This window comes from Semicossyphus pulcher, unplaced genomic scaffold (genome assembly GCF_022749685.1).
Source record: "Semicossyphus pulcher isolate SPU_LCO1_2020_fin unplaced genomic scaffold, fSemPul1.0.p SCAF_1, whole genome shotgun sequence".
In the NCBI taxonomy this organism is placed as follows: domain Eukaryota; kingdom Metazoa; phylum Chordata; class Actinopteri; order Labriformes; family Labridae; genus Semicossyphus; species Semicossyphus pulcher.
The window spans coordinates 17,416,590-17,429,325 of NW_027211603.1; the positions used below are offsets into that span (position 1 = coordinate 17,416,590).

Below are 12,736 nucleotides of genomic sequence, written 5' to 3' on the forward strand. Positions count from 1 at the left end.
ACAGTCCTTTTTCAATACCAGTTTTACCTCAACTCCAAAGAGGTTTAAAACACATCAAACAACTTTCTCATGAAAAGAACAACATTTGAAATTTTTGCTGGCAACAAAATACATTTTTGGTAAATCTGTTATCAAGCAACATAACATAGTGTGTGCGTCATAAAATTGTGGAGATGAGTGAAAAAAGTCAGCAACACTAGTATAATCATTTTTTTAAGGCTGGGTTTCCTAAATATATGTGTAATAACAGCTACAACTCTGTAAGCAAGATAAAACAATCAATCACACATCTGTTTTTACAAGCATGCAAAGTGAACAGAATGAGTCCACAGTTTACATCTATACTACAATTAATACAAACAACTACACTCCACATTAAATCCTCTATTTTCTAAGTGCTACATGCTCCTGTTTGTTCGATCAACAGCAGTGAAAGTAAAAATGCTGTAGAGACACTTGGCAATATTTTCTAATGAGAGGAGATGACCGTGGTTGGGATATTATAAAGAATACTGCACAGCTATAATATAGAAGAAATTCTCCATACAAAGTCATGATATGGAATTTTTTAAAAAGCTTGATGCCTGAAGAGAATTAACTTTGTTAAGCAAGTTTAATAAATTGACTTATGTAAGAGCCATAGTAGCTTTTTAATACTGAAACATAAATATACCACACATTCTACAAAAAGAGACTTTAAAGGCGTCAAAAAACATTCATGCATGTTTAAAAAATGACTTGTCGGATGCATGCTCTGTATTAAACCATGAACTGTTTTCTCAAAAATACTGTAGAAATGTATATAAATGCTTCATCCGGATGAACATTTCTGCCTTTTGAGGTGAAACTCTTCTGTGTTGTTACTTTACTCCGCAACCTAAATATAAAATTTAACTTATAGTTATCATTTCATATTTGTCCTGTACGTTGTTCTCGTCCTGTTTTTCAGGCTCAGCGTGGTGTAACTCAATGAAGAGAAAGTAGATGCCCGCTCCGACTGCACCGCCAACCATGGGTCCTGCTACGGGGATCCACCACCAGCAACCTCCAGCTCTGCAGTGAGAAGTACCCATACACATTCATTATTATGACAAACTACAATTAAACAATCCTGCATGAATTACCTTCAAAAGCCCTGAGCAGGACTACAGAGCCTTTATGTTGTCAGGCAGTGACATCAAAACACTTATTTTAAACAGAAAGCCATCGCCTGCACTGGGGGGCATGAATTAAGAAAGTTCCCAGGCAGGGAGAGTTCATGTCATATGGGGCGGACAGCTCACAATTTATCTGCTCATCGGACAACTCAGGACTATCACGATACGACACAATGCAATGCTTTACCATACCATACCATATGCGATACAATACCATACCATACAATATGATACCATACCAAACTTTGTGATACAATACTATACAATATGATAGAATACCATATCCTACAAAGGGTTACCATACGATGCAATACCATAAGATACTTTAAAATACTTTACGATGCAATATGATACATTTACAAGGCAGGGAGACATGCCACATGGGGCGGACGGCTGACAACTTATAAGCATACCTAATTGGACATCTAAAGACATCTATGAAAGGATACAACTCGATGCAATGGGTTGGGTTACCTTATGATATAATAAGATACAAAACTTTATGAAACAATACATTTTGATGCGATATGATACGATGCAATATCATACTATACAAAACAATACGATAGGGTATGATATGGTACGATACAGTACCATGCAATACCATATGACGATGTACGATGTGATACGACGTGATACCGTACATGCTATTTGATACAATAATATACCAGGAAGGGAGTTCTTGTCATATGGGGCTGATGGGTAAGAACTTGTGAGTGTTCCGCCAACAGACAACTCAAGACATGACAACTCATACAATGTGATACAATAGGATATGATACCACACCATACAATATGGTAGAATAAGATGCTGTGCGATATGGTACTATATTATATGATCCTATGCAGGATGATATGATTCATATGATACATATAAGATACAAAGCAGGACCATACTCTACAATGTGATATGAAACAATATGATAGGGTATAATATCATACGATACAATACGATACAATATGACATGATTATAATGTGATACCATACCATGCAATACTATGCCATGCAATATGATATGATACCATAAGAAATTATATAATTTGTTGCGATTCAATGCAGTGCAAAGCAATGCAATTTCATAATATAGAACAGGATACATTACAATGCCATACAATACTATGTGATATGATACGATACCATGTGGTCATGTGGCAGACTTCTTTTAAGCCTCTCACAGTAACTTCCTGTGTGAGACTAACTCTCCACTGGTAATAGTGATGAAAAGACATGACTTAATCTAAGATAACTGTCTGCTGGCGAGAGCTTTATATTTTATCAGGGGCATGAAATACTCTGATCATAAAGTTAAAGTATAGGATAAAGCTTGACCCATAACCTCCACTTCTGTACTTTTGACCCTTCTTTTCTTAACCTGTCTCTCACAAGTCTCCCAGATTTACAGAAATGCAATTTATAATAGTTAAGATGCTCTTTTGAATAAAATAATGAACACCGCCTCTCCAAGCTGTATGTTTACGTTTGTATCATACTACCTGCGGCGACTTATACGCAGTTATCCTAGATTACGGCAAAGTCTTCAGGAGCTCTGTTTCCTAGACCTACTGCATGTGTCCTCATTCTCACTTTGGCCAACCCCAGACAGAGCCAGACAGAGATTAGAGTCCTGCTGGTCAGTGCACCTGTAAGAAGCCTTTAGACCTACTGCAGGTGAAAGGGCTTCGGTTAACAGCGCTGTTGTATAGTCCTGAAAGTAAACAAGCATCTGAGCAGGTCATCTTACTCTCCTGTAGGCACTCAGGAAGTAGACTAGAGGAGGGATACGGCTGGATTACAGACTTTAATCTATTGCCACAGATAAGATTATCAGGCCAGGAGACAGACACTCAGTTGTCCAAATTGACGCCATGTGGACACTGAATGAAGCCAAGTGCTGCTCTTCACAGCCGATGTTGAAACAGAATTCTAAGCCTGACTAGAGTTTATTTTTATATACATTACAGTGCATTACTGGCTGCTGTGTTTGTATCAAAAATGTTAAAGATTATGTCTGATTTAGCACATAGTTCACTCATGATACGGGCCTGATAGTAGGCTTATATATGCATTAAAGGAATATAATCATAAGTCATATGAGCCATCTGGTGATAGTTAAAGCTGTGGTATGGAGACGGGTTAGGGTTAGGGTTAGGGTCCCTATATCAAGCCTTCAGACTGCCTTCAACCACTTAATATTATGTTATTTTTAATATAAATCAATAATTCTTAGTTGTATTTAACAAGGTTTTAACTCTTGTCTGGCTTCAAACTGCTTTTATTAAGGCACCCTCCAAGCAATGTATTGTTCCTAGTTTGACGACCACATATTCTCCACTCTTAATGCATTTCAGCAGCAGCATGAACAGACACTTTCAAGGGCAGGGGTTAAAAAAGAAAAGGAGCACTGAGTTCAATGACACAAACAGCAGCGTCATCATTCAAATAAATACAAGCATCATGTTTCAGAAGTCTGTGCAAAAAACATTTTTAGAGGAAAAATAGATGGCAGAAGAAAGACAAAAAGTTATCAGAGAGTGACCATTAAACCAAAAAGGCTGCAATTTCTTAGGTTGTTCATCTGTAAAAGCCCCAGCATAGGAGCTGGGAGCAACAGGGAACATACATGAACCATTCGTAATCTCACAAAAAAGAATCAGCGAAAAAGGAGTAGCAGAGGGAAACACTTTGTATTAACCCTGACCTGGAAGGATGTGGAATCTTTGAGCCGACAGTACCGGTATATCATTGCCAGAGTTCATTGGTAGGTTAGAAAGCTCATCTGTGGAAAGATGCCCGGGGATGGAGATCAGCACCCAAAATGCTAACAGCTTTGTATATAGGTGCAACAGTTCAACATGCCTCTTCCAGAGCAGAGGACAGCAGTGGACCAATATTTTAGCCTTGCACAGAATCGATAGGTCAAACAAGGTTGTTTAACCAGCTACTGGAAATGTGCCCACTGGTTTTCTGTAGGAGAACAGTATACAAGGTCTGCTCTTGTGAGCTTTAAGTTTATATACATGTTTAGTTTACATACATGTGACAGCTTTGTTTGCATTATTGACAGTCCAAAGTAAAAGGGAGACAGGGGTGCAACTTGTCCCCTCTCCTGTTTGCAACGTGCAGACAGTATCTGAAATGTAAAACTCTGTGACATTAGGGTGGCACTCTGCGGTGTGGTGTAATCATTTGTTTGTTGAATTGCAGTTGCACTTTGGAGTGGCTTAAGTAATCGATCATATGTGATTGCCTTTAATAATCTGACTCTTTAAATATAACTTTTTTTTGGGGGGATAAAAGAGGAATCATATTAAAAATGTCCAGTTAAATACACCTAAACTATTAACCAGGATATTTTTCTCATGAACACCAAAGTTCAGGGTTGTTAATTGACCTAAAATATCAAACACCAAACAGATTAACTAACAATCTACTACAGTCACCACCTCTCTCTGCAGCTCGCCTCAGCTTTACACACCTTTATAGTGAGTTTTCAGTTCATTGTTCAGCTGTCCAGCCTGAAACTTTACTGTTGTGATCCTCTCATAGGGTCACTTTAATTAGCAGCAGGCAGCTGTTTTCAGTGAAAATCTCTAAAAACCCTCTGTAACCAACCTACTTAGCCCAAAACAGCAGACAGACACAGTCAGCAACCAGCTGGTAAATATAGTGAAGCACTTAGCAGCTACAGAGCCAGATGTCCTATGTAGTTGGTAGATATCAAAAACAGAGTTAAAGGAGAGTAAATTTTATTCTAACATCCATCACTTGGACAGAAACATAACTTAAAATGAATCATAATGTTGACTAGCAACTGTTTTGCCTACAAATTTGTCATCAGCTTTAAAGGTGATATGTCAAATCTGTCTTCACAGCGTGTATCTCCTGCCCTCAAGAGGCAAAAAAGGAAAACATTTTAACCATTCTATCGTTTTCTCCAAATCTGATCATAATATGAGATTTTTATAACACATAGTAAAGCATATGTAAAATAAAATACAAGCAAACAAACAAGGACCAGGAGCAGCTGTGATGATGGGAAGAAGGAGACACTGAAGAGCATTCAATTGTGCCATTTGAGTCATGAAACATTAAATATTTTATATTTATGTGCATGGAAACTCTCAACATTCACTTTAAATACAATCCCACAACCCTTTTTCAGAATGCAGGAAATACACGCATGACCTTTGAAATATTAATTCAGATTGTCAAGAGGGCAGAGATGTAGCTGTAAAGGCTGCTCTTCATGTGTGATAGGAAGGAGCAGCCACTCTTACATCACACAGCTACTACGTCTCAGGCAGTACTGAGAGTCAAAGGAGCAGTAAATATTCGACTCTTGCTCTCTCAGGAAAGAGGCTCGAAAAAATGTGCATATAATAGTCCCAATATAGCTCTGGATATTGGAACCCCTAAACTGTGTTTTTCATATTTGCATTTTTAACACTGTTCTTTACATGTGATAACAGGGGCCGTTTTCTGAAACATTACCTGAATACGTCCATTCCCCACCCGGCTACAGCTGTGAAGAACCTCGGGCCGAGGTCTCGTGCCGGGTTGATGGGATACCCGCAGTTCAGACCCATGGACACACCGATGGCCATGATGATCAGGCCAATGCACAGAGGCTCCACGCCTTTAGGAGCACCGATATTCCTCCTGTCCGTGATGGCCAGGATGCACAGAATCAACGCGCCAGTCGCGATGACCTTAACAACAAAGGTATCAGGCAATTACCACAACATTACCTCATATGCTATTGTGACCTTTGCACTATGTTAGTGTCTAAGCTCATTATGGGGCTTCCCCTTTACCCTGGTTTGAGTCTCCAGGAGGCAGCTTTACTATGTAGCCCCATATGGCTGTGTGTTAGAAAACAAGGGGATATCCATTTGAGGGTTCAGCTGCTTTGGTGGTTCATCAGTTATATTTGTAAACATTTCCACAGACCATGGGTTTATTTTGAAGTATGATTAGCTAAGTAAAAGAAGTACAGTTTAGACCTTTAATGCCCTCATTGCCTTCAGAAATACATAAACTAACATGTGCATCTCGCCTCATACACATCCCTAACAGATGGAGGTTATTCTCAGCGTTACAGCAGAATTGTTCATACACCATAAAACAACTCACATGTCCATTTATACTTACATTCATGCCCATGACTGCACTAAATGCGTGCTCACATATATCTGTGTATGCTCTAGTAGCTTCCACACATACAGAATCCCAATGGAAAAGGTTTGCTATCTCGCTCACATCAATAATTCCATGCAGAGAAAGAGGCAAAGTCCCCCAAAGCTAGTTACTAATATAAGATTCAGAAACATGTTTTCATGTCATCAGGCAGTTATCAGGCAGTATTATTCATATTATGTAATGTGTGTTTTTACATTATATCTTACCTAGACAATGGTATATCATGTTATATTCTCAGTATAATTATAAAATTAGTTTAAATTAAGAGTCAGTCCCCACCTGATCTGCAAACCCATTAAGGACTGAGAGATGTTTCGCAGGATAAGATGCAAATATGTTGGCTGTGGCATTCGCACCAGTTACAATGAATTGTCCATTGGTATATTCCATCATAGCATCTGTGGAAAAGTAAATACAGTAAGGATAAGCACATGTTAATGCAATTAATACTAACAAGCCTTTTTATTACTTTAATATCTTACATATTAAACGGTATCAGGGTGGTGTCTCATGAAACAGAATTACTAAATTAGCCTAATAATCTCACTTCAATCAGTGTCTAAGACTTGATTTAGTTCTGGGTTCAGTAAGAAAGGTTATTCAGATAACCTAGCACTCGTGCTTTCAGAGACATTACCCTGGTATTGATGCATTCACACTCACCATAATATAACCCGTAGACAGCACAGGATCCAGCAAAAGCCCCCAGGAACTGTGCCAACACATACACAGGGAACTTCTTCAGAGGCAGCTTCCCCAGGATCACCATAGCCAGAGAGACTGCGGGGTTCACGTGGGCTCCTGGGACAATGCAGCAAAAACGACAAGAAGATCAAACATTTACACGAGGTTCACCTTAAATGTAATAAATAGTAAAACAACAGATGGAAGTGGAAAAAAATACTTTCATAACTTAAAACAAAAAATCAAAATAGGGCTGCAACTTAAGACTTTTTGGATTGTCAATTGAATCATTATTTATTTTCTTAATGTTTAAGTAAGTGTTAAATGTCAGAGGTGTGACCCACAGTCCGAAACCCAAACAAAAGCATCCTCATGTTTGAGAAGCTTTAACTTGTGAACTGATGTCTTTTTTGATTGAAAATTGAATTGGTATAACGCTGTCAGACAAGTCATCATCACCCACAATGCAACTCGGCTGCTGACAGTTCGGCAACTATCCTGTGTCTTGTCCCACAAGATGAGGTAAACTGAGTTCAGTGGATTAAAACTGTCAGTGACAGGCTGTCTGAACATTTAGCACTTCTGTACAAACCCTCTGCTGCACACTCTTTGAAAACTTTCGTGATATTTTCAAACAAAGAGCAGACGAGGGTCTGTGTGCCTCCGCAGTCTGTTTTCCTTTACTCTGCATTGTCCTTAAGAGGCTTGTTTGAACACATTCCAGCCAAATGTTAGCGGGCTGTGATGGCAGTGTGGGGTCATTTATTTAACACTCTGGGATCTTGGCTTTGACCTCGCTGTGGTAACACCACTGGGGGTATCAGCCATGCGCCCATTGTTAATCTCCCCGTCCTGTTCACAAACACTGACCACGACAAGCAGCCAGACCTGCCTGTCTGAATTGCATCTGACATAATCTGCCTGAATCTGCTTAAGGCACACGTAGACTGCAGGTCATTAGAGTGACCATGATGTGTCACACTTACGGTACACTGTCATCTAAAATCTGGGACTACAAAGTGAAAACAATTGTGTTTTCTTCTCCTATGGGGCCTCCCTGCCAGGGAAGCCTAGAAAGCCAGGCTTGTCACACCTGACCCCCTTCCTCTCCAGAGACCCCTGCCCCAGTAAAGCTCATTAGTCCAATACCTATGATCATCTTCAGAGATGTCGTCGGACAGAAGCTTCCCACTGAGCTGTGGACCCCGCGGCTGAATGGCCCAGTCATGCAGCAAAAGCTCTCCATATATTAACCTCCCTGTCCTCAGGCTTTGCTGCGATTCCTCTGAAGCCTTACAACTCCTCTCATTAAACATGTAGCATGAGCAAGCTAACGCTGTAGCATGAGTCAGAGCCATCACAACAGTAAACAAGAGAGAGATGAAGAGCCTTTTCTGTTCTCTATCAAACTTACATTTCTCAATGAATTATTTAAAATGGCTTCAAGTACTCAAAATATATTAGTTCAGAAAAAAAACATGATGCATGTGTCATGTTGAGCTGGTTAGCTTAGCTTAGCACAAAGACTTGAAATGGGGGAAACAGCTAGCCTGGCTCTGTCCAAGGTTACAAAATTTGCACCACTTTTATATCTAATTTAGGCCATTAGTAAACTGAATTGTGAAAATTATTTGCTGTTTTACAGGTTTAAACGTTTGACTTTTTCATGGCTAGTGTCAGTAACTTCCTGTAGTCTCAGGGGTTTGTCTGACAACAACTCCGAGAAGTATACTGGTAAATGTCTCTTTCAAAAAAGCGTAAAACAAAGAAGACATAATCTGGGAATTAATAACTTTAGAGGTGCTATTGGGGTAGCTGTTTCCCATCTTTTTCCAGTCTTTAAGCTTATCTAACTGTCTGCTAGCTGTAGCTATAAGGGAATAAGTGTATTTCCAAAATAAGGGAATAAGTGTATTTTCCAAAATATCACTTTTTTTTCAATCTTGGATCGATGGAGACGTTATACCGGGGAACTTGCCAGGCGGTAAGTGATAATCGTCTTCCCGTCAAGACTTCCTTTTTCCGCGTGCTGCATTGTTACAGAAAGAGAAAACGTTTACTTGTGATTTACTTGTTATTAACAGGTTACCTTTGCCGCAATTTCAACAACATGATGCAGATTTGTAAGAAGTAAATATTCAAGCTTTGTCAGGTCTGTCCTCCAGAGGAGAAGAAAACGTTCGTGCCCGTTTGTTGAACGTTCTGCCTGCTTTTGCTCTCCTCACAGAGTGTCTTTCCTGCATACGCCGCAGCCTGCTGATACGTGATTGGTCAATATTACTCGGACTACAAGCGTATTTTAAACAAAACACTTGCCTCCCTGGAAATCCACGTCCGTGCCTACATTACTATGTAGAATCTGTAAGTAGAGATTACTTTTCCTTTAATAACACTGTGAGGTGCAACAACATTTATGTGATCTCTTCTCTCCACTTTTGATGATGGCTTTCACTTCACAACAGTGCCGGAAATGATCACACAACAACTCATGAAGCTCTCACAAACCAAACCTGGACGTACTGAATCCCTTGATTAATGAATAATTGACACTTACCGTTTTGACTCAACAAGAGAAGCACTGTGACATCTGACAACTCTCATCCTTATCTCTATCATTGCTGCCAACACACAAGCAGACTCCTCCTGTTGTTCCATCAAGTCTCATTTTGACATCAAGACACAATATCTCCACACGTATTACTTTATCTAGATCACTAAGCTAATGAATTAAAGTAGATTATTATCATCTTAAATCCTAAAGATGGAGATAACAGTCACACAGAGTAACCTGGAGGAGAGAGTTGCTGTGGCAGATATCCATGACCAAAGATCGCATCTCCGCTGCAGACAAACAGAGTGCTGACCTTTGTTACAAGCCTGTTTTTATCATTTTGCAGGCTGAAATATCCCAATAATTCACATTTTTTTCTTTAACTAAGAACCCCAGAGAGCTGACTAAATGACAGTACTAATGAGAGAGCATCTTGGTCATGCCCAAAATCTCTTAGATGTAGCTTTTGAATTGTGAGAATTGATTATCTTTTGGTCAGAACTAAACATCTTTTGGCTTTAGTTTTTGGTTGGACAAAAAAAAGCTATCTTAAAACGTCATTGTGGTCTTTAAGAAACTGGTATTTCAGTCAACACTTTTTAACCTTCTAAAGCTACAAAGCTATTGACTAATCTTAAACAAACATCTGCAGAATGACTGATACTGAAAGTAATCTTTGGCTGCATGGATTTAGAAACTTGAGGATCATGTTGGAATGAATGTGATTTGTGCATGCATTTGCGTGGGCCACTTTTACCTGACACTCCCCCAGCCATGTAGACAGCCATCATGACTCCCAGAGTGAAACCTATGTGGATGGTCAAAGGCTCCCCGAGACCCCCTTTACTCAGCACCGTCTGGGCCACTGAACCACATCCAAAGAGCTGGGACACAGACAAGAACAAAAACACAAAAGGGTGGAGGTAGAAAGACTCATTGTTTTTAATTATTCCAATTATACCCGCCATTAACACTAGCCCTCTTGTCCACCAACAGCCTGCGACTGCCACAGACAATTTGTCCAACTCGGAGCTCGGGAAAAATAATGAATACCCCACTTATTAGGTAAAAGGCAGAAGTAATTCAGACCCAAAAAAAAGTGTTGGGGAAGAGCAGTCATCCAAAAACAGAGGGCTGCTGTGGAAGCTGCAAAGTGGAGTCAGAGAGGTGATAGGTGGAGCACAGTCCAGACTAGGAACACATAACAACTGAAAACAACAGACACATTTACTGATTTAAGAAACACAACTCTCTGATACAAAATGATCATGTTTTATAATTAATTTAATCTCTATTTTCCACACAACAATATAATTAAGAGAAAATGTGTGATTATTCTAGTGATAATGGTTTAAATTCTGTGTTAAAATGCACTTCAGGGGGAGTTGTGAGGAAGAAAACATTCCCACATCTTGTTATGATTGTCAGGAGCAAATTACAGCTGAGCACATCAAAGGGGAAGTCTGTTATTCCCAGCATAAACTATCTGCTAATAGAGACATGTGAGAGACAGCAGTCAGACTGTCCCCGGAGACCCAGTTTGACACCTTATTAGCATACTGGTTCAAAGCTTTAAAGCGGCTGTTTAAGCTGGCTGACAGGTGCAGAGGGAGGTACTCACTATCAGGACGAATATTCCCAGAAATTCCGCCAGGAACTCCTTAAAGATGTCCCGCCTCAGGCCAAATTTCTCCTTCAGCTTCCTCTTGCTCTCATTTTCCATGTTTTTTTTTTTTCTTTCTTCGCGGCTCCTTGATGTCTTCCTCCGAGCAGAACAAACAGCTAACAACTAGGAGTGAGTGTGTGTGTGATTGTCGGTGCAGGTTGCCGCCTCCCACTCGGTGCGCTCGGACCGTGCAGCGCTCTGCAGGCCCACAGCACGTTAAGCTGTCTGCAACTGTTTCCCCTTATCACCACAAGGGGTCTACTTTTTGTTTTATCACGGACTGTAGCACTGACATCCAGAACTAACAGCTGCACAAAATAGGCCTGTTTGTTGGGTTTTGATTCCAAACATTAAACTTTCCTCAGTTAGAGAGAAAACAGTGTATTAGGCTGCACATTAGATAAAGATGCTATAAGATTAAGAATAGTCATTATCGCACAGTGTATTTGAACAACCTTCTTTGGCATTAAAAAAAACATGAAAGTTAAGCATTTTATCCCAGAGAATATTTCAGTACGTCACTAAACTAAAAGCCATGAGCCTCACAGACACACTGATGACTAATATATATTTAATGAAAGAAAGTAGCAAATGTGCATAATTACATTACTTTCAAATCATTAACCAAGTCTTTCCTCTTTACATCACAGTGATTTAACGCACATTTTAGTTTTAAAACTTCTGCCATGGCTCAGTGCAAATAAATAATGAAAATGGTTTTAATTTGTTTTAGGATACTTCGTATTTTTCTATAATTCTTTATGAAGATTAATTGAACTTGCCTAAAATAAATCACAGAGCAAACTATTTTTAAATGCAATATCAATACGCATAATAACTTTACTTTCTTAGGTTTCAAACCGGAAAAAAACGTGCATTTCAAATGACGTGAAGCCTTGTCTTAATTTAAAACAATTCCTTCACTTTAAATATTATTTAAGCTAATTGGGAAAACTTCAGTCCACTAAGAAAGAAAGATGTAACTTCAAAACTTCCAATTTGCCTGACAGAAAACACGTTTAAAGGTACGTCATACGTAAATTGTAGGCTATAACTGAATTCCAAAAGAAAAAGAGTGATATACACAAATATTTAGACTTTAAAGCCCGTTTAATGGCGGAGATTAAATGAGAGCGAGTGTTTTCACAGCTTTCTCCCCTTTGAAGTTACATCACACGTGTAGAGTCTGATACACAACGGCCTCTTACATGTTCACGTTACATCACATTACTAAGTAGCGTAAATAGACTTCACAAGAAATCTCATCTGCGTATTTTGAAACTTTTATACTTTTTTAGACATTCAATCTGCATGTGTTTTTTAATGAACGACAAAATTACAGCTTTTAAAAACTCCCACATTCTTCTATGCATTAACTCTATTTTTTAATCCAACTTCCCAAAGTCTTTTGGCTCTTGTCTTTGACACATCACAAAGTTTCCTTACTCACCTTTCCCATCGCAGACTTCTGTGCTTCC

The 12,736-nt window shown here is 39.2% G+C and overlaps 1 protein-coding gene across 1 annotated transcript; it reads right to left on the minus strand.

The window, feature by feature from the left end:
• Positions 1-890: 890 nt before the first annotated feature.
• aqp9b (aquaporin 9b) lies at positions 891-11,320 on the minus strand. The gene is made up of 6 exons (XM_069672107.1): positions 11,214-11,320; positions 10,350-10,476; positions 7,021-7,158; positions 6,637-6,755; positions 5,650-5,867; positions 891-1,053 (listed from the first exon to the last, which is right to left on the minus strand). The coding sequence occupies exons 1-6, from the start codon at positions 11,313-11,315 to the stop codon at positions 891-893; spliced, it is 867 nt and encodes a 288-aa protein (XP_069528208.1). The 5' UTR covers positions 11,316-11,320.
• Between the last annotated feature and the right edge of the window lie 1,416 nt (positions 11,321-12,736).

What these genes read in the sequence shown, in the direction of transcription:
- aqp9b (XM_069672107.1), bottom strand. Translation starts at nt 11,315, where the DNA reads ATGGAAAATGAGAGCAAGAGGAAGCTGAAGGAGAAATTTGGCCTGAGG. An exon ending in TGTCTACGGGTTATATTATG is followed by an intron (nt 6,756 to 7,020) that starts GTGAGTGTGAAT and finishes ACTTTTCCACAG; the next exon opens with ATGCTATGATGGAATATACC. An exon ending in TTAATGGGTTTGCAGATCAG is followed by an intron (nt 5,868 to 6,636) that starts GTGGGGACTGAC and finishes TTTGTTGTTAAG; the next exon opens with GTCATCGCGACTGGCGCGTT.